General features: G+C 44.2%; 1 protein-coding gene across 3 annotated transcripts in view; it reads left to right on the top strand.

Moving 5' to 3' along the window:
* KCNK4 (potassium two pore domain channel subfamily K member 4) overlaps window positions 1-10,384 on the top strand; it is a 42,248-nt gene extending 31,864 nt beyond the window's left edge. For all 3 annotated transcript variants that reach the window (XM_077292649.1, XM_077292648.1, XM_077292650.1), the window contains exons 5-7: window positions 4,371-4,557; window positions 7,831-7,970; window positions 9,357-10,384. In XM_077292649.1, coding sequence (XP_077148764.1) covers window positions 4,371-4,557; window positions 7,831-7,970; window positions 9,357-9,881 — 852 coding nt within the window. In that variant the 3' untranslated portion in view covers window positions 9,882-10,384. The remainder of the gene's footprint in view (window positions 1-4,370; window positions 4,558-7,830; window positions 7,971-9,356) is intronic.
* Window positions 10,385-25,067: the final 14,683 nt, after the last annotated feature.

Genomic DNA, 25,067 nt, shown 5'->3' with positions numbered 1-25,067 from the left:
TAAACACATGTGATAATTGGTTTTCCAGGTGATTCTAATTAAAGGAAAACTACTTAAAAATCATGTTCCACATTATTAAGCAGGTCACAGTTTTCAAGTAACATGGGAAAGAAAAAGGATGTCTCTGCTGCTGAAAAGCATCAAATAGTGCAATGCCTTGGTGAAGGGATGAAAACATTAGAAATTTTCCAAAAACATAAGCGTGATCATCGTACTGTTAAGAGATTTGTGGTTGTATCTGAGCACAAATGTGTTTGTGCTGATAAAGGCATAATGAGGAAGATTTCTGCCAGGCAAGTTCATCGGATTAAGAGAGCAGCTGCCATTACAAGCCATTACAAAGCAGCAAACAGTTATTTGAAGCCGCTGGTGCCTCTGGAGTCCCTCGAACCTCAAGGTGTAGGCTCCTTCAAAGGCTTGCTGTGGTGCATAAACCTACTATTTGGCCACCCTTAAACAGTGTTCACAAGCAGAAATGGTTGTATTGGGCCCACACATACATGAAGACTAAAGGCCCCGTCTCACATAGCGATTTACCAACGATCACGACCAGCGATATGACCTGGCCGTGATCGTTGGTAAGTCGTTGTGTGGTCGCTGGGGAGCTGTCACACAGACAGCTCTCTCCAGCGACCAACGATCAGGGGAACGACTTCGGCATCGTTGAAACTGTCTTCAACGATGCCGAAGTCCCCCTGCAGCACCCGGGTAACCAGGGTAAACATCGGGTTACTAAGCGCAGGGCCGCGCTTAGTAACCCGATGTTTACCCTGGTTACCAGCGTAAAAGTAAAAAAAAACAAACAGTACATACTCGCCTTCTGATGTCCGTCAGGTCCCTTGCCGTCTGCTTCCTGCTCTGAGTGCCGTACAGTGAGAGCAGAGCGCAGCGGTGACGTCACTGCTGTGATCTGCTCTCACTTTGCGGCGCTCAGTCAGAGCAGGAAGCAGACGGCAAGGGACCTGACGGACATCAGATGGTGAGCATGTACTGTTTGTTATTTTTTACATTTACGCTGGTAACCAGGGTAAACATCGGGTTACTAAGCGCGGCCCTGCGCTTAGTAACCCGATGTTTACCCTGGTTACCAGTGAAGACATCGCTGGATCGGTGTCACACACACCGATTCAGCGCTGTCAGCGGGACCTCAAGGACCAAAAAAAGGTCCAGGCCATTCCGACACGACCAGCGATCTCACAGCAGGGGCCTGATCGCTGGTACGTGTCACACATAGCGAGATCGCTACTGAGGTCGCTGTTGCGTCACAAAACTTGTGACTCAGCAGCGATCTCGCTAGCGATCTCGCTAGCGATCTCGCTATGTGAGACGGGGCCTTAACTTCCAAACAGTCTTGTTTACTGATAAGTGTTGAGCAACCCTGGATGGTCCAGATGGATGGAGTAGTGGATGGTTGGTGGATGGCCACCATGTCCCCACAAGGCTGCAACGTCAGCGAGGAGGTGGAGGAGTCATGTTTTGGGCCAGAATCATGGGAAACAGCTGGTAAGGCCCTTTAAGGTTCCTGAAGGTGTGAAAATGACCTCTGCAAAGTATATAGAGTTTCTGACTAAAAAGCAGAAACGTGCCTTCAGGAGAAAAATCATCTTCATGCTGATATTGCACCATCTCATGCTGCAAAGAATACCTCTGAGTCATTGGCTGCTATGGGCATAAAAGGAGATAAACTCATGGTGTGGCCACCATCTTCCCCTGACCTCAACCCTATAGAGAATCTTTGGAGGATCATCAAGCAAAAGATCTATGAGGGTGGGAGGCAGTTCACATCCAAACAGAAGCTCTGGGAGGCTATTCCCACTTCATGCAAATAAATACAAGCAGAAACTCTCCAAAAACTCACAAGTTCAATGGATGCAAGAATTGTGAAGGTCACATCAAAGAAGGGTCCTATGTTAACATGTAACTTGGCCTGTTGGGATGTTTTGGCGTTAAATAGCTTTTTTGTTCAGTGAATGTGACCTCCTAATGCTGCAAATTCCACAAATGAGCATTTTCAGTTCTTTAAAACATATCAAATGTTTAGAAATTCTACTGTGCATAATAATTTGGAACAGTGCATTTTGAGTTTTTATTCATTTTGCAGATTATACTGTTATCATTGGGAGGTTTCTTCAATAAAATTCGATGTATAATCTAACGGGTGATGACTTTTATTAGACTGACTGTCATTTGCACCGACCATTTAGGAAAGTCTGATAAAAATGTAATTTGCATAATAATTTGGAACATAGTGTAGTCTGGAAGGCAGGACGCTTGTAGTATGGGCTTTCATCACTAAATGAGTGTACGGTGATTACTTTTGAGTCAGTATACCAGCTGATGTTGTCGGGGAAGGTTGTGTTTGGCTCCAGTGATTTTTTTTTTTACAATGAGTTGTTCAGTCTTTTGCCTATTTTGTGATGGCTGATTCACATGAACAACAAAAGACAAAAAAAAAGCATCGTAAACAAAAGAAACGAGAATTAATTTGTAAAAAATTGTGTATTTATTGATACATTTTGAAACTTCCGTCTCATTTAAAGTAATGTCCATTGGCAGCCACGCGATTATCTCTCTGGTCAGGGGTGAGCAGGCGAGGCACAAATTTTGCCGCAACGTATTTTACGTCTCATTTTTCAGTGAAATTTTGCTGCTGGATCTTCATGAAATCCCAATCAACTCCACAAGCTCATCAATGGTCTGATGATAATCTTCCAGAAAGGTTTGATGAACTTTCAGGAGGTTGTTCATGAAGTTGAGTTCAATGACAATAACAAATAAATAAAAAAAATAGGTGAAAGATTGAACAAAAGTTTGAAAATAAAATCACTGGAGCCAAATACAACCTTCCTCAAAAAGGCAGCTGGCATAAGGTTCCGGGAACATTCACCTACAGGAAACCTCATACTATAGAAGACAATTCCTGATCTTTTGGGTTCCCCTTGTATGTTGAGGTCACTTTGACATTAATAATGCTGTCTTTGCATTAAGGAGCTTAAAAGCGGTTGGATAAGGTCCTATGAGACTCCACACACGTTTTTTTAGGGCAAGTGAAGAATTTGGAGCACTTTCAATTTGTGCCGAATTGGTTTGGTCCAAATTGAACCTACAAGGAATTTTGGAAAAATTGTTTATCTGAGAAGCTCCTTTCCCCTTTATCCCAAGGCTAGGGTCAGAAGATTATTGATTCTCTCATTCGAGAGAATTGGGCTGGTTATGCAAATTACACTCTGATCAAAATCTGATCAAATTGTGATCTGATTCTCTTGGATGAGATGGAGAAAAAAATGATCCATCTTCTCCTTTGTATCAGTGTGTCATTGACTTGCATGGCCGATTGCAATCCAAATATCAGATCAAACTCGGGCATGTTTTTTTTTTTTCTAACATTGCTTTGTCGGACCAAATCACACTCGGACCAAAAATACTGTGGCGTGAGTGAGCCCTAAAGCTGCTATTGCTAATGTGATGCCTTCAGCAACAAATAATATCCATATATATATAATGGGCACCAGGGCCTCTTGGCATAAAAGAATCAGTGATACATTTATCAAAATATTTATTATACAATTGAATATTAGCATCATAATAAGAGAGAAAAAGTTTTTCTAATAAAGATTAATTCCGAACATTATAACCTGTGCTCTCACGATACTTCTAGAATGACTTTGTTACCATCTTTTACTGTCGTTAGTGCACTCATTGCAATAATGGCCGACGTTTCTATCTGTACACATAAGGTTGATACAATGCAGAGGTCTTCCGCTTTACCTTGCTGTTCTGTACGTGTGGATATACTGTATCATTGCAAATTATTAATCGAGTAATTTCATTTAGCTGACCGGATAGTTTCCACTTGGAAGAGACATCAATCTTTCTCCTGCTATCAGGAAGGATATGAGAAGTACAAGCTTGCAGATAATAATTTGCAACAATGCCTTAGTCCCATCCTGCAGAATCATTGGGAATCTGGATATTAACCCTCTTAATTCCAGCACGATACTGTACATGCACATCACAGCTTTTTTTTCAGTTTGAAAAGGACTGATAAAGTACATAAACGCTGAAAAAAATGCTAACTTTATTAAACATGTACTGTAGATAAATGACATGCTGCAATCTGCACCAAAAACGCAGGAAAACCTACTTTTTTTGTAAGCAGCTTTTTTTTTTTTTTACTGTCTTGGTCGCAAAAAAAAAATGCAACAAAAAAGCAACGTGTGATCAGAGTAAATTTGATTTGAAATGGGAAGAAATCATTTTTATTTCATCTGTGCCTAAAAATGTAGATTACTTGATGACTGATTTAATTTTTGGGAATGAAAACAATCTCCGCCATCTCATGTGTCTCCCTTGTCTTTTTTTGTACACAGAAGTGGCGTGTCTCGCCCACCATTGTGCGAGTTATCTCAGCCGTACTCTTCATCCTTATCGGCTGTCTACTCTTCGTCCTTATTCCTACTTTAGTCTTCCAAGAAATCGAGGAGTGGACCCTGCTAGAAGCCATTTACTTTGTAGTCATCACCCTTACCACCATTGGCTTTGGTGACTATGTGGCAGGTATACCATTCTATTTTCTGATGTTCTTTACTATAATATTCATAATTCATATTGGCCATGCGTAAATTTGTCTACATTGAGGGGAATATCTACTTCTTTTCTAATCAGTGTTCCCACCACCCCCCCAAAAAATATAACTCACATTTAAGTAACGGAAAATCTTTTGCTGAATTTTTTAGTTTATTTTTGTTTTAATTTTTTTAATTGACTATCCATAAAAAAACATGGTAATTTTCCAGTTTACATATTAGACATGCTAGAGTGACATTTCACATTTGTCAGCACTTTTCTGCTTTGCTGTTTAGACTTGGACAGAGTTTACAGAGTCATCTCATTACCATTAATAACAGCTGCATTGTAGGTTAAAAAGATTGTGCTGTGTTGAAGGTCCCAGAATAAACTGAACTATTTCTCTCTTATATCAAAACTGACAGGGATATAAGGGCACAGTCAGATGGCCGTATAACACAGATGACGATCGCATCGCAGTGCACAGACTGGCTGGCGGCTCTTCTGACCCGAGCATGACAGCTGCACAGAAATATATGCTGTCACCCTCGGGTCAGGAGAGCCGCCAGCCAGTCCGTGCACTGTGATGCGATCGTCATCCATGTTATACGACCGTCTGACTGCGACCTATACTAAGGCAAATAAATGTTTTTTTTGTTGTATATAAAATTATACTATTTTCCAAGATATGTGTAAGTTCATTATGGTTTGAAAGATCTCTTCTTGTAGTCATTCAAAAGAGTTAAGTAGGAAATTGGAAGCATGCAGAAGTACCGTTAGGGTGCATACACTTGTATGAGCAAAGAATTTTGGCTCATCACCACACTGATTCTTTAAAAGGGTTAAATGTATGATCACTTAGAGTCTAGCTGCTAAAACCGCAACATATTCCCTGTGTGAATGGAGCAGTAGTGAGCATGTGCAACCACCACTCCTATTGGCACTGAATGGAGCAATAGTTGCACATGCTCCTACTGTTTCATTCACAAAGCGGAATTCGGAACCCTTGCCCTTTGAGATCAGTGGGGATCTCAGTTGGACCCCATAAATGTATCACATATCCAGTGGTATATTTGTTGTTGGGACAACCCCTTTAAGGATTTTGAATGGAAAAAGAAATTTGTTTGGCTCTTAAAAAAAAACACAAAACCTTGGCTCAGGAAAGCATCCAAACATTTGAAGTTGGTGGACACTTTTTTACTGTTTTTTTTCCCATTATATATTCTACAAATACGATATATAAATATGTGTATAAATAAGATTTTAATCTCTTTTTATAACATCGTGGTCAATTAATAAAGTTTTATAGCGTTTAATAAACCTAAGAGGTATTTGCTTTGATGGCTAATTATGGGGTCAGGATAGGATGAAATCTGAAGACTATTGTCTTTTAGCAGTCTTGCCACTGTAAGTAACATTGAAGAGACAATGCATTAGCAGAAGCATTGCTTGCTTGTGGCTTGGCATAGAACTCTTTTCTCCCAGAAGACTTCAGTATTCAGACACATGACAGTTTCTTGTGATTTGTTTTTTAACCTGGGGTGCCCTAATTTTTGTCCCATCAAGCCATAATAACCTAGAAAGCTTATGTTTTAGAGGTACACTGTATGGATAAAAATATTGGGGCATACCTTTTCCTCACTGTATTCAGGTTTTTCCTCCAATCTCATTGCCCCCGATGTATAACTTCTGCCCCTAGCACCCGATGTATAACCTCCGGCCCCTCTCCCCTAATGTATTACCTCTGACCCCTCACCCCCAATGTTTAACCTCTGGCCCCTCTCCCCCGATGTATAACCTCTGACCCCTTGGCCCCATTTATATACTCCAACCCCCACCCAGATGTTAAACCTCTAGCACCTTGCCCCCCATGTATAAACTCCGGCCCTTCACCCCCAATGTATAACCTCTGGCCCCTCTGTTGTATAACCTCTGGCCCCTCGGCCCCATATATATAACCTCTGACCTCTCAGTCCCATATATAACCTCCAACCCCCTGCCTCCGAAGTAAAATCTCTGGCACCTCGCTACACATGTATAACCTCCGGCCCTTAACCCCGATATATAACCTCTAGCTCCTCACCCCCGATTTATAACCTCTGGCCCCTTGCCCCTGATGTTTAACCTCTGGCCCCTCAGCCCCATATATAACCTTCGCCCCCGATATATAACCTTTGGCGCCACTTCCTTAGCCAGTGTAGATCACAGGGCAGCCTGAGCTGAATCCAGGTAAGTATCAATTCATTTGTTATTTTTATACAGAACTAAGCCCTTGGGGAATTCTTCTTTTTGCCCCTACAACCCATTAACATCAGCACTAATATTGTGTGCCGGAAGATTCACAGCATGGCTGAGCTTTGGATGGAGTGGTATAAAGTCGTCATCAGTGGACTCTAGGGCAGTGGAAACGTGTTCTGTGCAGTGATGGATCACACTTCTCTATCTGGCTTCTGATGGATGCGTCTGAGTTTAGTAAATGTCAGGAGATTGTTACCCGCCTGACTCATTGTGCCAACTGTACAGTTAACTGGAGGAGGGATAATGCTATGGGGTTGGCCTTTAAGGGTTGGCCTGGACCTCTTACTTCCTTTGATGGGAAATCTAATGCTTTAGTACATCAAACATTTTGGACAATTGTAGCTTCCAGCTTTGTGGGAACAGTTTGGTGAAGGCTTTTGTCTGTTCCCCATGACTGCGCCCAGTGCACAAGATCCATAAAGACATGGTTGGAGGAGTTTGGTGCAGAAGAACATGAGCAGATACACAGCTAGAATGAAGATTGTGATCCCGGCCTCTCCCCAACATCAGTGTCTGACCTCACAAATGCTCTTTTGGATGAAGAGGCAAAAATTCCTGCAGATACATCCAAAATCTGGCAGAAATTCTTCCCAGAAGAGTGGAAGCAGTTATATCTGCAAAGGGGCCGACTCCATATTTATACCAATGGATATGGAATGGGAGGTCATAAAAGCTCCTCAAGGTGTAATGTGGAGGGGTCTCGATACTTTTGTCTGTATAGTGTACAGTAAAGGGAATCTGTAATGTCTGGAAATGCTAATTGCATCCAGATATAGGGTTATTTTGCAGGTAAAAAGTGTTTATTGAGTTTAAGACATTCATGTATCTTTGTTCTTCAGGCAATTTATATAATAGATTTTTCTGACTTTCAATGTGTCAGTACAATAATAAGATCGATATATATAAATGTACATTATTTCTTCCATCATTGTATGTCCTCGGGACTCATCTTTTCCTGTCTTGTAGGTGACGGCGTTGGAAATGAGCACACTTGGTATAAACCATTGGTCTGGTTCTGGATATTGCTTGGTCTTGCCTACTTTGCTTCCATTCTCACAATGATAGGAAACTGGCTGAGAGTTCTGTCCAGAAAAACCCGAGCGGAGGTAAGCTACAAAGACGAATTACTGGGGCTGAATGTATTTTTTTCCAGTACTTCTAAATGTTCGCACATACATTAGATTAACGTTGGCCAAAGCCACCAATACTGGCAGGATCGGGTACCAGTTTAATGTGCATGGGGGGCTCCTGACTCTTCCCTGACAGATGATATTGGAGGAGAAAAGATCCGGCGCATCCAATTGTGTACTGCTAATCCTTTTGTTCTCTAAGCCGTTCCCAGAGGAGTCTGATAGCGTACAAAGGAGCGCTCAAACACAACGACAGCTTCTGTGTATGGAGATGTTGTCATGTCGGGAGACATAGTTGGCAGCCAAACAATTAGCCAAAAAATGATAGTCTACTAATGTGTGTATCTAGATAGAAATATTAGATTGGAGGCAGCAGAAAATCAGTAAATCATAGAATCCAATGGTTAGACTTTCCAATCTGGTCCAGATGACTTCTTTATCTCTCTCTGACCCAGTCTGCATTCTCTGCAGATTCTATATAGTCCATATATAACCCTACAACTTCACCTGAACTTACTCTACACCGCACTGCAGACCATCAATTCTAGTGACATACACACGATACCCCACCAGCCCCTCCACCCAGACCAGAAATCCACAACTTCTGCTTTTAAGCAGTAGAATGAAAATATATACCCAACTTGGCTAAAAACTATGGCCACAACATATGACTTCAGCCTACTAGTAAGGTCCTGAGGGACTCCATAATAATAATAACAATAAAAAAATCAAATAAAGGTAGCAAAGCAGAAACAGAAGGGTGTATTACTCTGGAAGGTAAAACAAATTCAGTAAATCCACATAGAATAGTAAAACAAAATAGAATTTAAAATGTAAAAGAATGTGCATGTTTTGCCAACTCATTAATCGGAGCAGGATGGAGAGAGAGAATAAGAGAAAAACTAATACATTCTTTTTTTACGTTCTGCATATCTCATGCATTTTGCAGTTACTGAAAAACACACTGCAAGCAAATCTGCAGTAGAGAATGCTCTGTGTTTTTGCACTGTGGGAGCTTAGCCTTAAACAGTAACTACCCACCAAAACCCGTATGACCACGTAATATGTTTTTTTTCTCATTGACCCATTCTTGAAAATGGGATAAGTATTTTTAGCGTCAATGAAATAGTTATTGTCATGTTCTTCATTTTATAATTGCCGCTAAGGTATTCATACCACTATGACTTTTGTGATATTTATGGTTCATTTTGTTTTTTTCAATGTCTGTAAAAATGTTGGTTGCCCATAACTTGTCCAGAAAAAAATAATATCTCGACGGGCTTATGCAGTAAGTGGATTGTACTAAACTTTTCAACAACTCAACCGGCAAGTTCTAAAAAGCTTTTCTTGTCCTCTTTACAGATGGGCGGACTAACTGCTCACGCAGCAAACTGGACAGCAAGCATGACAGCCGATATGAAGCTTCCTCACAGGGGGCTAAGCCTTAACTTTCAAGAACGAATGTTGAAACAGAAAGGGGGTTACCAAGATTCAGATGAAAACCCAAGAGATGAAGACGAGGTAGAGGTGGAGATGGAAAACAAGGGAGGGAGAAAAGCAAAAACGACAGAAGACGAAGACAATGAAGAGCCCCAAACACTTCCAACTTCTATTCCCACCATTGCACCGCAGACACCGCCGCCAACTCCTTCTTTTAGGGCAGAGGATCCTACAAAACGAATCATGGAGTGGGGAGAGAATATGGCCTTCATTGATGAATCTTCGGATACTCAGAGTGAGAAAGGTGAAGGGGATAAGGAGATCGATGAAAAAGGGGGCAAGGGCAAAGCAACAAAAAGCAAGAGGAGGAAGAGGACAGGAGGAAGAGGTGGAAGGAGAGAGACCCTACCAGCTCCACGAAATCGGGATAAGGGGGAAAGTGGGTAAAGAAGAATGTAATGAAATCTTACAAATGTTGCTTTAATGAATATCAACACTACCAAAGTGCCACTCCCCTCCCATCACTTCACTGCCAGACCACGTGTTGACCACCAATCTTACCGGCTGAGAGCTGTGACATTAGTCACTTGGCTACTTTTATACTCATTGTCCAGAATATTTCAATTGGCAATTTTCAACATGACATGAAGATTTTCTATGTTCACCAATATAATGTGCTATGCAAAAGCCTTCACACCAACAAGTGTGACCACGGCAGGGCCAAATTACTAAAGGTACCGTCACACTAGGCGATATCGCCAGCAATCCGTGACGTTGCAGCGACCTGGATGGCGATATCGCTGAATTTGACACGCAGCAGCGATCTGGATCCCGCTGTGAAATTGCTGGTCGCTGCTAGAAGGTCTGCACATTATTTGGTCGCTAGGTCGCCGTGTATCGCCGTGTTTGACAGCAAAAGCGACGATACCAGCGATATTTTACACTGGTAACCAGGGTAAACATCGGGTTACTAAGCGCAGGGCCGCGCTTAGTAACCCGATGTTTACCCTGGTTACCAGCGTAAAAGTTAAAAAAACAAACAGTACATACTCACCTGCGCGTCCCCCAGCCTCTGCTTCCTGACACTAAAGCGCCGGCCCTAAACTGAAAGTGAAAGCAACAGCGGTGACGTCACCGCTGTGCTGTTAGGGCCGGAGCTCAGTCAGCGTCAGGATGCAGAGGCTGGGGGACGCGCAGGTGAGCATGTACTGTTTGTTTTTTTAACTTTTACGCTGGTAACCAGGGTAAACATCGGGTTACTAAGCGCGGCCCTGCGCTTAGCAACCCGATGTTTACCCTGGTTACCCGGGGACCTCGGCATCGCTGGTCGCTGGAGAGCGGTCTGTGTGACAGCTCTCCAGCGACCACACAGCGACGCTGCAGCGATCGGCATTGCTGTCGCTATCGCTGCAGCGTCGCTTAGTGTGACGGTACCTTTACACTTATCCTTCTCAGCATGTCATATAATGGCACATCACAATAATATACCGATGTGACTAACAGCATTATCACATTTCCTAGAAATCATCCGATCACGCTTTTATATCTGAGTAGTCACCTGATTGGCTTATGTACCCGATATACATGTGGGTGGGGGAGATAAATGTGATTAATAAATGGCCTGTAATAAAGAGGTTTAATGAGCTGTCTGTGCGGCTGCAGATTAAATGCTGTTTGTCTTCTACGCTGCCAAGACTAGACCATGTCTATCCTCCAAGCAATCCTTGCTGCAGCCACTGCTCTGGCTTCCATTAGGTCGCTCCCGGTACTGTAATAAAAGATGGCATCTTTCCAGACATTCATTCTCCAGCTTCTTCTTACATCTCTTCTCATCACCTGATCAATTTGCAAACAGCTACATAACGATCGCCCTCATTGCAGACTGTTCCTCAACTTGTCCTCAGGTTCCCCTACTCCTTCCAGCTTAGAATGTTCAGGGTGATATTATTATTATTTATTTATTTATATAGCCCCACTGAATCCATGGTGCTGTACATGCAGGGCAGTTTCTAGCCCAAAAATGACACAGGGCGAGAGTAGGAAATTTCTCCCCCCCCCCCCCCCCCCCCCCGGCACCGAAAATAATAAACATTATTTTTGTGGGCTTGAGTAATAAATAGAGAGCAGGCTTGTATCTTCCCTTTTTTTAATAAATTATAATTTGCCTTTAACTTATATAGAACTTGGGGAAAAGGGACAAGTATGCTAATTATTAACGGTGAGAACAAAGTTGTAGGTAAATAATATCTATTAATTATTTTGGAAACAGATCCTAAAAATTGTAGGTTGCAGATTTATGAGAAACTGACTCTTCTAGATTTAGCCGCTGCAAAAGCATTAATAGCTTCCGAATAATTCAGCTTTTCTGCCAGTTCATTTTCTAATTCCAGGTCACATTTACTAATCTCTTCTAAAAGGAGATTGGCGAGACTTTCCCCAGATGTATCAGTAGCAGGACGATAGCCAATAAAATGTTCCTTTATTGCTACGTGATCATCATCTATATCAACAAATCTTAAGGTGTATGACAACTGTTCAGTGTGACCTGCATCTTGTGTGCAGTCCAACATTATTGAAAAATACTTAGATCTTTTGGCTTTTTCTAGAATACATTTCTTCACCTGAGAGGCCATCAAGCAGATAATTTCATTTTGAATTAAATTTCCACAGTAATGTGTATGGATTTCCTGGGAAGTAATTCGTTTTAAATGATCTCTCATTACTGGTTCAAATTTTCCAAGAAGCTCTATAAGCCCAAGGAAATGTCCATTATTTGGTGTAAACAATGTATTTGACGATCCTCGAAAAGCTAAATTATTGGTTGCCAGGTATACAGTTACTGCCATAACTCTTTCCAACACTTCTCGCCTGGGTGAGGATGCCACCAGACTGCCAAAGATGAGGTAAGTCAGCTGGGCCCCCTCCCGGGTTTCATGCTGTGGGGCATGCCAAATCAGCATGCCCCAAGGGTGGTTGGGGGGGGGGCAGGTGTGGGGGTCCCCATCCAAAAAAAAAGGCTAGCCCAACCCATCCCATCCCTCAGACCCCCTCACCTGTTCAGTGTGTCAGTGCCCTCTGCCCTCTGAGTCTGAGCGCGCTCAGACTGCTAAATGGGGCTGCTGGGAAGGGAAGGACTAATCCATAGGCAGGGGGTGGGCATTTTTGCTATACTGCTACCACTGTCAGACTAGACTGCAGCCTGTCCTGTCCAGCATTGAAATTGGCAACAGCCAGGCAGCCTAGTCTGACAGTGATAGTGTGTGTGCTTAGCTCTTTGATCACTGTCTCAGGGAGCGCCCGTGCTCAGCCGAGAGCGCGGCGCCCCTGCTATCAGTGTGGGAGTGGCCGAGCTGCCTCATCCTGGCTGTTCATTCTCGCTGTTCATCCAGCGCGGAGCGGAGGTGAGTCATACCTCCCAACTTTTGAAGATGGGAAAGAGGGACAAAGTTTGCGGCGCGCTTTGCGCGCCGCGGCAAATTTTAGGCCACGCCTCTGACCACACCCATTCATAATTAGTCACACCCATATCCACATCCCAACCACACCCATTTAGCACTGCCGATCACACTGTTTCATATACAATAATTATAAACAAAAAAATATGGCCACACAGTGCCCCATACTGTATAATGGCCACACATGATGCTCCATACTGTATAATGAACACACATGACGCTCCATACTGTATAATGGCCACACATGATGCTCCATACTGTATAATGAACACACATGATGCTCCATACTGTATGACCGCACATGATGCTCCATACTGTATAATGACCGCACATGATGCTCCATACTGTATAATGACCCCACATGATGCTCCATACTGTATAATGGCCGCACATGATGCTCCATACTGTATAATGAACACACATGATGCTCCATACTGTATGACCGCAAATGATGCTCCATACTGTATAATGACCGCACATGATGCTCCAGACTGTATAATGACCGCACATGATGCTCCATACTGTATAATGACCCCACATGATGCTCCATACTGTATAATGACCGCACATGATGCTCCATACTGTATAATGACCGCACATGATGCTCCATACTGTATGACCGCAAATGATGCTCCATACTGTATAATGACCGCACATGATGCTCCAGACTGTATAATGACCGCACATGATGCTCCAGACTGTATAATGACCGCACATGATGCTCCAGACTGTATAATGACCGCACATGATGCTCCAGACTGTATAATGACCGCACATGATGCTCCAGACTGTATAATGACCGCACATGATGCTCCAGACTGTATAATGACCGCACATGATGCTCCATACTGTATAATGGCCGCACATGATGCTCCATACTGTATAATGGCCACACATGATGCTCCATACTGTATAATGGCCGCACATGATGCTCCATACTGTATAATGGCCACACATGATGCTCCATACTGTATAATGGCCGCACATGATGCTCCATACTGTATAATGGCCACACATGATGCTCCATACTGTATAATGACCGCACATGATGCTCCATACTGTATAATGACCGCACATGATGCTCCATACTGTACAATGACCGCACATGATGCTCCATATTGTATAATGACCGCACATGATGCTCCATACTGTATAATGACCGCACATGATGCTCCATACTGTATAATGGCCACACATAATGCTCCATACTGTATAATGACCGCACATGATGCTCCATACTGTATAATGACCGCACATGATGCTCCATATTGTATAATGACCACACATGATGCTCCATACTGTATAATGACATACAGGCACGCAGCTCACACACAGGCACGCAGCTCACACGCACGCAGCTCACAAACACATGCAGCTTTGACACAAATGCATCACACACGCAGCCATCACACACACACACACGCAGCCATCACACACACACACACGCAGCCATCACACACACACACACGCAGCCATCACACACACACACGCAGCCATCACACACACACACACACGCAGCCATCACACACACATGCAGCCATCACACACACACGCAGACATCACACACGCAGCCATCACACACACACACACACGCAGCCATCACACACACACGCAGCCATCACACACACGCAGCCATCACACACACACAGCCATCACACACACACAGCCATCACACACACACAGCCATCACACACACACAGCCATCACACACACACAGCCATCACACACACGCAGCCATCACACACACACAGCCATCACACACACACGCAGCCATCACACACACGCAGCCATCACACACACGCAGCCATCACACACACGCAGCCATCACACACACGCAGCCATCACACACACACACGCAGCCATCACACACACACGCAGCCATCACACACACAGCCATCACACACACACACGCAGCCATCACACACACACACACACGCGCAGCCATCACACATGCAGCCATCACACACACACGCAGCCATCACACACACACACGCAGCCATCACACACACACACGCAGCCATCACACACACACGCAGCCATCACACACACACACGCAGCCATCACACACACACACACGCAGCCATCACACACACACACACGCAGCCATCACACACACACAGCCATCACACACACACACGCAGCCATCACACACACGCAGCCATCACACACACACACACGCAGCCATCACACACACACAGCCATCACACACACACAGCCATCACACACACACACACGCAGCCATCACACACATCACACACACACAATCTCCTCTGTGATGCAGGGGCGGCTGATGTCCATGTGCAGCTCTCTGCTGAAGTCTTCAGTCTCCTGCTCACAGCTCTGCACTATCCCGGCACCTCCCCCGTCTCTCCTTCTCTGCCGGGATAGCAGCTAAGAGCAGAAGCCGGAGCTCCGTGCACACACAGCCAGAGGTAGTGAATCGCTGACCTTTCTTCTTGATTGCTGCAGGCTCTCTCCTTCAGCGTGGCAGCGCCGCACAGGGGGCGGGAGGGGGGGGGGGTGTTGCGCGGGCGGTCAGGAGGCAGCTTTTATATAAAAAAAAAAAAAAACAGGCTCTCTCTACGTCCCGGAAGTGGGCGGGGCTTCACCGGCGGCCGCAAATTCGGGATTTTAAATGCCCGAAGCGGGACAGCGGGACCCCGGTGCCAAAGCGGGACTGTCCCGCTGAAATCGGGACGGTTGGGAGGTATGGGTGAGTGGCGGCGCCGAGGTGGCCGCAACCATTATGTGCGGTGCGGGGGGGGGGGGCGCGGCGACGCGAGGCGATGATCTGACCGCTCAGCTGTCAGATTTGCAGCTGAGTTCGGGCAGGGCGCGCCCGCGCTCAGCACTGAGCGCGGCATCCGCGCCCCTGACAGCCCTTAAACAGCAGCAGCAGCGGGCAGGGGACCACCGGGGCCCGAGGCCTCTCCTGCGCCCCCCGGCCCCACGGCGCCCCGTGTGGCCGCCCTGCCCGCCCTGTTGAAGAAACGGCCCTGTGTACATGAGAAGGGGTTACATACAAATTTCAGATATCACTTACAGTAAACAAACTAACAATGACAGACTGATACAGAGGGGCGAGGACCCTGCCCTTGCAGGCTTACATTCTACAGGATTATGGGGAAAACATACCAAAAAAAAGCCACAAATTAGCATAATTTTTGAATAATATACTGACTCTAACATAACATTTTAAAGTTAGGAGAACCTGAGTCTTTTGTATATTTAAAATATCAGGTAAAATATAATTTTTTAAATACAAAAACAAAACAAACAAATCATAAATATGAAACAAATTGAATAAATATTACATTTATATGGAAACCGTGTGATCCTAAATGGTGAAAACACTAAGTGATCGCTACCCTGGGCTATTTGTTGTGCAGCACTCAGAATAAAGTCCAAATGGACATATGTATAGACATGGAACAAAGGTAAATTGTTAATCCACATGTACAAGGAGAAAAAAGATTTTCCCTATATAAGATAAAGTATTCCCAGTCAAAGTAAGCACCGCATATGAGCTACATTAGAGCGCTGCACCAAAATAGCATATAAGACACAAGTTGGATCAAAAGTTAATTACCCATAGTAGTTTTGGTTCAGTCCAGGGAACGACCACCTTCCCCGACGTGCGTTTCGCGAGAATGATACTCGCTTCCTCAAGGGGGCCCTTGAGGCGGCGGCGGTGATGTGACAATTGAATACTTTGTCCTGTACAAAGTTGAATGTGCTGACAACAAAATCACACAAAAATCATCAGTGGAAATCAAATTTATTAACCAATGGAGGCCCGGATTTGGAACGATACTCAAAATCAAGGTAGAAAATCAAATTACTGGCTGACTTCAGTGGAAATGCCTCAAAACAAGGAAATGATGCTCAGTAGTGTGTGTGTGGCCTTCACGTGCCTGTATGACCTCCCTACAATGCCTGGGCATGCTCCTGATGAGGCGGCGGATGGTCTCCTGAGGGATCTCCTCCCAGACCTGGACTAAAGCATCCCCAACTCCTGGACAGTCTGTGGTGCAACGTGATGTTGGTGGATAGTGCGAGACATGATGTCCCAGATGTGTTCAATTGGATTCAGGTCTGGGGAAGGGGTGGGCCAGTCCATAGCTTCAATGCCTTCATCTTGCAGGAACTGCTGGCACACTCCAGCCACATGAGGTCTGGAATTGTCCTGCATTAGGAGGAACCCAGGGCCAACCGCATTAGCATATGGTCTCACAAGGGGTCTGAGGATCTCATCTCGGTACCTAATGGCAGTCAGGCTACCTCAGGCGAGCACATGCAGGGCTGTGTGCCCCTCCAAAGAAATGCCACCCCACACCATTACTGATCCACTGCCAAGCCGGTCATGCTGAAGGATGTTGCAGGCAGCAGATCGCTCCCACGGCATCTCCAGACTCTGTCACATGTGCTCAGTGTGAACCTGCTTTCATCTGTGAAGAGCACAGGGCACCAGTGGCGAATTTGCCAAACCTGGTGTTCTGTGGCAAATGCCAAGCGTCCTGCATGGTGTTGGGCTGTGGGCACAACCCCCATCTGTGGACGTCAGGCACTCAGACCATCCTCATGGAGTCGGTTTCTAACCGTTTGTGCAGACACATGCACATTTGTGGCCTGCTGGAGGTCATTTTTCAGAGTTCTGGCAGTGTTCCCCCTTGCACAAAGGCTGAGATAGCGGTCCTGTTGCTGGCTTGTTGCCCTCCTACAGCCCCCTCCACATCTCCTGGTGTACTGGCCTGTCTCCTGGTAGTGCCTCCAGCCTCTGGACGCTACGCACTACATGAGCCACTTGTGTGGGTTTTAGAGATGGTCTCATGCTACCACGAGTGTAAAAGCACAACTAACATTCAAAAGAGACCAAAACATCAGCCAGAAAGCATTAGTACTGAGATGTGGTCTGTGGTCCCCACCTGCAGAACCACCCCTTTATTGAGTGTGTCTTGAAAATTGTCAATAATTTCCATCTGTTGTCTATTCCATTTGCACAACAGCATGTGAAATTGATTGTCAAACAGTGTTGCTTCCTTGCAGGGAGCACATGGTTGTGGCCGGATTATGGTGAAATGATGTTCTTTCCACTTCTGTATTATGGCGCCAACAGTGCTCACTGGAACCTTTAGCAGTTTAGAAACTCTTTTCTAACCAATGTCATCAGGATGTTTTACAACAATAAGGTTTCAAATGTCTTGAGACAGCTCACTGTTTTTACCCATCATGAGATGTTTCTTTGGTGGCACCTTGGTAATGAGACACATTTTTATAGGTCATCAGTTGAAACATCTGATATTAAGTGGCAGGATTACTAATTACTGATAAATTTCATCTGGTGTCATGACTTTCCATGGCTTTTTGCACCTCTCTTTATTCATGCATTCAATACTTTTTCACTGTTTCATTTCTCACTATTACACAACTAAATTTATGGACACCTAGGTTTGATTTATTTGCCTGTGTGGATTGGATGGGTTGTTACCGACATCTGGTGAGAATTCCATGTCAATTCTTATTTCCCCCTCTGTATATTCAAGCTTTTGAGCTTCTTTTAAAAGCTTCAGGATTTCAAAGATGCCAAACTGTTAAAGGAAATAACATATCCATTCTGATGGCATTTTCTGCTAGGAAAACTTTATAATAGAAGTCAATGTGAAAGATAAAAAGATGCCCGGGCATCTAAAGGAGCATTTTTGTCAGCATTTTGTTTTGCTTCAAAATACCCTAGCGTTTTCTTCATTTTTAATGCACTAAAAAAAACAAGCCAAGAAAACGCCAATACATAGAGGAATCTACCTGTCCTCACGTCCCCGATATAACAGCTTATAAACTTTCCCTTTTACAGCTTGGCAGACTTTCGTACAATTCCTTGGCATGCTATGTTTTTCAGGTAACTTTATAATCTGTTTTTCCATATTATACCTTCTCCTTTAATGAGTGCATTCTGTATATTTAACACTGTAGGGCAGCAATATGCAACCTCTCTGCTGAAATCCCAATGAGTCTTACGTTTAGACTCTACCCATCTGCCACATCTTAATAAGATATTACTAAAACAGCAAGTCCATGGGATACACGATAACTTGTGGTCTGACCACTGGGACCCCCAGTGATCCTGAGAATGAGACTCTGGGACCCTTAGAACAAAGCCCCGTTTTGAATAGAGTAGATGTACACATTCTCAACCTCCAGTCCATTCATTGTTTATGGGACTGCCCGAAAAAAGTTGAACCCTGTTCTCGGGATCACTGGAGGGTCCTGGAAGTTGGACCCCCAGCAATCAGAAAGATATAGTTATTTGGGGAATAGCCCTTTAAGTCAGGAATGGATTCAAAATATTTGAACCTACATAGACGCCAGTGAAAACCCAAAGAATTACTGTATATATACAGTAGGTAACAAAATGTAATTTTATTAATTAATTAATAAATATAGCTGGACAACCAAGGATAAAAAACACCAAGACACAAGACTACGGTAATTAAAAATAATGGAGGTGGAGGAACACAGCATGTATGTTATGTATATTGGATACTTGACATGGTAATAAGCAAACACCGTAATAATATTCAAGTGAGAAGCACCACAAATGAATGGAAAAAAAGTGGTATAAAGACATATGGGACAAAACAAGCACACTGATAAGTGCAATAAATAACATGTACAACATGAAACAAAAGTGTCCTCAGTTCAAGGAAATAAATATTGAAATAGTGAATCCTGCATTGAGCAGGGGGTTGGACACGATGACTCTGGTGGTCTCTTCAAACTGTAACATTCTAGGATTCTATGAATATAAAATGCAGACCATACAAATATAAGGCTATGTGCACACGTTGCGGATTTCCTGCAGATCCACAGTGTTTTTTTCCACGCAGAAACGCTTCAGATCCGCAAAGTGATTTACAGTACAATGTAAATCAATGAAAAAAAAAAATGCTGTGCTAATGGTGCGGAAAATTCCATGCGGAAACGCTGCGGATTAAAAGAAGTAGCATGTCACTTCTTTTTTGTGGATCTGCAGCGTTTTTGTACCCATTCCATTATAGAAATCCGCAGGGGTAGAAAACGCAAGAAATCCGCAGTAAATCCGCACAATAAACGTGACAAATCCGCACCTGCGTTTTCTGCCAAGAGATGCAGAATCCGCACAAAAAATTCCTTAGGCTAATCCGCAACGTGGGCACATAGCCTAAAGAAAATTATAATAAAACATTAGCATGGAAATAATCATAATAGGTACTGACCAGGGGTCTCATTGGCCAGCTAGTTGCTGTGTATCCTCCTCCTCACCTCTGATGCACGTTTCGCTGATGCTTCCTCAGGGAGTGTTGATTGAACGATTATGGGGGTTTCAAAATATTTGCCTGCCTTTATCATAGAACATTGTAGTTCTGAAGTAACATATAAACACTCATTATATGCATATTCATGCGCACAATCATACTTGCCAACTCTTCCGGTCTCCCCCTTTTTTCCAGGAGCCTCCCGGACGAGTTGGCAAATCTGCAGGGCACATAAGATACTTGACGGAAAGCAGCATATCTGATTGTTTTTAGCATGATGCTGGCCCAGCACCCATGGGAATGGAGTGAGGAAAGGGGGTATGGTTATGCAGGAAAAAAAATGGCCATGCTCCCGAAAAAAAAATTCTAAAAGTTAGCAAGCATGAATACAGTTCAGTGTATTCCTATGTATATTTTCCCTTTTGGTCGCTGAAGTTGTAGTATTGCACCCAACACAAGCAATGGGGCACATCCAGTCATATTAGTGTTGTATCACACTATTGAAGGTGGAACTGATGCCCCATTTTATTCCTATGAGACCTATCTGGGGTGAACAATCATTCTCCAGTCTGCACCGAATGAGTAAAATGCAGAACCGAGGATGTGCAGTTTAGGGTCTTGCTTTGGAGTTTGGAGACTTCTGCCATCATTTTTTTTTTTACCTGCTTATCAGAAAATTTCCTATGCATTTTTTCCCTTAGGCCATGTTCACACGTTCCTGATTTCCCTGCTGTTTTTCTGCACTAAAAACCGCAGCTCTTGGCAGAAAACGCAGGTGCGGTTTTTGGTGCGGTTTTTGATGCGGTTTTTAGTGCGGTTTTTTATGCAGTTTTCTCTGCAGATTGTCTGTGTTTGACACAAATAAAGCTTTAACTGCAGTGGGGAAAAAAAAAAAAAAGAAATGATGTCATTTCCTTGTCCAACCCTTTTCTTCTTCCATCCTCCATTTTGGGACTAAACACCAAAATGAGTGGACGTGTTTTGAATGACAGCGCTCCGCAGAGTGCTGAGCGTAGGCCAGATCACAGCCCGCGGATCCAGCTCTATCCAGCTATTTAAGTGCCACGTATTTAAGGCTACGTTCACATTTGCGTTGTGCGCCGCGTCGGCGACGCAACGCACAACGCAAACAAAAACGCAGCAAAACGCATGCACAACGCTGCGTTTTGCGACGCATGCGTCCTTTTTTTGGTTGATTTTGGACACAGCAAAAATGCAACTTGCTGCGTCCTCTGCGCCCGGACGCGTGCGCCGCAGTGACGCATGCGTCGCAAAACGCAAGTGCAACGCATGTCCATGCGCCCCCATGTTAAATATAGGGGCGCATGACGCATGCGGCGACGCTGCGGCGCCCGACGCTGCGGCGCAGACCGCAAATGTGAACGTAGACTTAGTGCCACGTATCACGTATTTCAGTGCCACGTATTTAAGTGCCACGTATCACGTATTTCAGTGCCACGTATTTAAGTGCAACGTATTTAAGTGCCACGTATCACGTATTTCAGTGCCACGTATTTCAGTGCCACGTATCACGTATTTCAGTGCCACGTATTTCAGTGCCACGTATTTCAGTGCCACGTATTTCAGTGCCACGTATCACGTATTTCAGTGCCACGTATTTCAATGCCACGTATTTCAATGCCACGTATTTCAGTGCCACGTATCACGTATTTCAGTGCCACGTATTTCAGTGCCACGTATCACGTATTTCAGTGCCACGTATTTAAGTGCAACGTATTTAAGTGCCACGTATCACGTATTTCAGTGCCACGTATTTCAGTGCCACGTATTTCAGTGCCACGTATCACGTATTTCAGTGCCACGTATTTCAGTGCCACGTATAACGTATTTCAGTGCCACGTATTTAAGTGCAACGTATTTAAGTGCCACGTATTTAAATGCCACGTATTTAAGTGCCACGTATCACGTATTTAAGTGCCACGTATCACGTATTTAAGTGCCAAGTATTTCAGTTGCACGTATTTTTGCTATTGTAAGGTGGCATTATTCCCGGTTAATAATGGAGAGGCGTCAATAAGACGCCTATCCATTATTAATGCTATTAAAATGATCAAAAAAAATATAGGGGGACATCCCCCCCCCGAAAAAAAAAAAAATGACATAGGGTCCCCCTATATTTTTAGGCCAGAAAGGCTAGGCAGACTGCTGCGGGCCAATATTTGTGGCCTGGGAAGGGGTTAAAATACCCATGGCTGTTCCCAGGCCATGAATATGAAGCCCACAGCTGTCTGCGTAGCCTTTCTGGCTCAGAAATAAAGGGAGAGCCCCCCCCAAAAAAGTGTTGGGGTCCCCCTATATTTTTAGGCCAGAAAGGCTACGCAGACAGCCGTGGGCTTATATTCATAGCCTAGGAAAGGGGCCATGGATATTTGCCCCCCCCCCCTGGCTACAAATATAAGCCCGCAGCCGCCCCAGAAAAGGCGCATCAAAATGATGTGCCAATTCCGGCACTTAGCCCCTCTCTTCCCACTCCCGTGTAGCGGTGGGATATGGGGTAATGAGGGGTTAATGCCACCTTGCTATTGTAAGGTGGCATTAAGCCCGGTTAATAATGGAGAGGCGTCAATAAGACGCCTATCCATTATTAATCCAATGAAAGGGTTAAAAAAAAAACACAAACACTAGAAAAAAATTATTTTAATGAAATAAAGACACCCACTTTTTGACCATATTTTATTGTACGCTCAATCCGTCCTGAAGACCCTCGACCTGAAAAAGACGCAAAATAAAAAAACTAATTCATACTCCCTGGCCCTGTCCGCAGAAATCCATCGAGGGTCCCACGAAGATCTTCCATGGGGAACAGACACATCCAGAGATATGTCTGCTCTCCACGGCTGCAGCAACACACTGACAGGAGCCATAGTTCCTGTCGGTGTGTCACTGCGCATGCCCGAGCGAGTTTACCGGCGGTCATTGACCCCGGCACTCTCGCTTAACGGCAGTGCTGCGTGGGAAAGTTCAACGCAGCTGTACTGCCGTTAACCGAGACGCCGGAGCCATTGAACTCCGGAACAGTACGCGATACACTGCTAGGAGCTTCGCTCCTGGCAGTGTATCACCGGAGAGCAGCCGATCGGCGTGGGACACTCGTTTTATGGATTCTGCGGACAGGGAGTATGAATTTGATTTTTTATTTTGGGATTTTTTTCTAGGGGATCGAGGGCTTCGCCTACCAGTGTGCTGTTGGTGAGTATATACTCTGTGTTATATGTTGTATGTACTGTGTGTCATGTATGTGTATTGTGTGTGTTTTGTGTAACTTTACAACTGTGCTAAGTCGCCGGACACAGGGACAACTCTCCCATCCTAATACCGGATGGGAGTAGTAGTCCCATACGGCGACTTAGCACAGTGGTGGCACTAGCGTCGCATGGGGACACACACACACACACACACACACACACACACACACACATACATACACACACACACACACATACATACACACACACACACACACACACACATACCAAATCTATCAAACGGCCGACATCGATCCCCATGCGGCGGTATGCCTCCATGTCTCTTCGGGATACAGGAACACACTCCGCCCACGCACTTCCGCCCACGCACTTCCGCCCGCTTCCCCGCACTTCCTGCTGCAGCGGTTTCTCCACCCATAACCACAATAAAACCCGCAGATATATTTTTGATCTGCGGGTTTTACTGCGGGTTTGACCTCACAATGGAGGTCTATGGGTGCAGAACCGCTGCAGTTCCGCACAAAGAAGTGACATGGTCCTTCTTTTTTACCGCAGCTATTCAGCGCGGCTTTTTTAGTGAATTTCAGGATCATGTGCACAGCGTTTCCTGTTTTCCATAGGGTTACATTGTACTGTACCCTGCATGGAAAACAGCTGCGGACCCGCGGTAAAAAACGCATTGTGTGAACATGGCCTTAATATAGTAAAAAAAATGCATGTGTAATGAACATTATGAATATCAAAAATATTGTTTGATTGGCTAAAAGCAAGAACTGAAAACACCTCTGCCCAAGGTCAGCTCATTCACAGTTTCACATCATTAAATCTGACTAATGAATATGTCTGACCGGCATTAAGTTGAGTGTGACCTTGAAAACACTCTGAGAAGACCTAGACGGCTGGCGGAATGGAGAATATTGTTTTGTCTTCGTTAACGCCTGGTATTGGTATATTTTATGTTTACATGGTATGTGATAATATTTATATGCTACAATCCTGACGGGTTGTCTCATTAGTAAATATGACATTATTCTGCTGTTACATTGCACAAAACATAAAAACTGCAGGGAAGTATTTGATTTGTAGTCAATTTTTAAAAATGCTCCAGGTTATATACTGTATGTGTAATGGCGCCCCCTACTGTCCTTTTACTTTCTTTCTTTCGACATCCAACTATTTTGCCCAATAATGACGAATAAAAAACTGATTTTTATTAGAAGACCTGCACAATAGGAGGAATCACTCTAAGGATTATTAGAGACATCCTTCATCATGATTCTCCATTTCCTTAGATAAATAAAAGTCATTAGGGTGCATCCATTCTGGGAGTCATTGCAGTGCTATATACACAAAAGAACGCCACCAAATTAATGACTAGTTAATTAGAAATGACCTATTATGTACTATTATCAAGACTATGTTGTATTTAGGGGGAGGAGGAGGCTGCATCGGAACGCCCGCATTCTGGAGAGAGTGATCATCAGAAGACCTACCATGCCTCATGCATTTTTTGGATATCCCACTAATTTCAGACCATTGGCAGTGCTTTAGTGGACCTGCATACTTGCTGATGGGTTCCCACACAAATCAAAGGGATTATCCACTTCTATTTGACCCCCTTTTATAAGTCCTAACACTTCCTAACAGTCATTTTTCTAA

The sequence above is a fragment of the Ranitomeya variabilis genome, chromosome 2, assembly GCF_051348905.1.
Source record: "Ranitomeya variabilis isolate aRanVar5 chromosome 2, aRanVar5.hap1, whole genome shotgun sequence".
NCBI lineage: Eukaryota > Metazoa > Chordata > Amphibia > Anura > Dendrobatidae > Ranitomeya > Ranitomeya variabilis.
The sequence above is the reverse complement of the archived record's forward strand: the minus strand, read 5'-3'. Positions and strand labels throughout refer to the sequence as shown.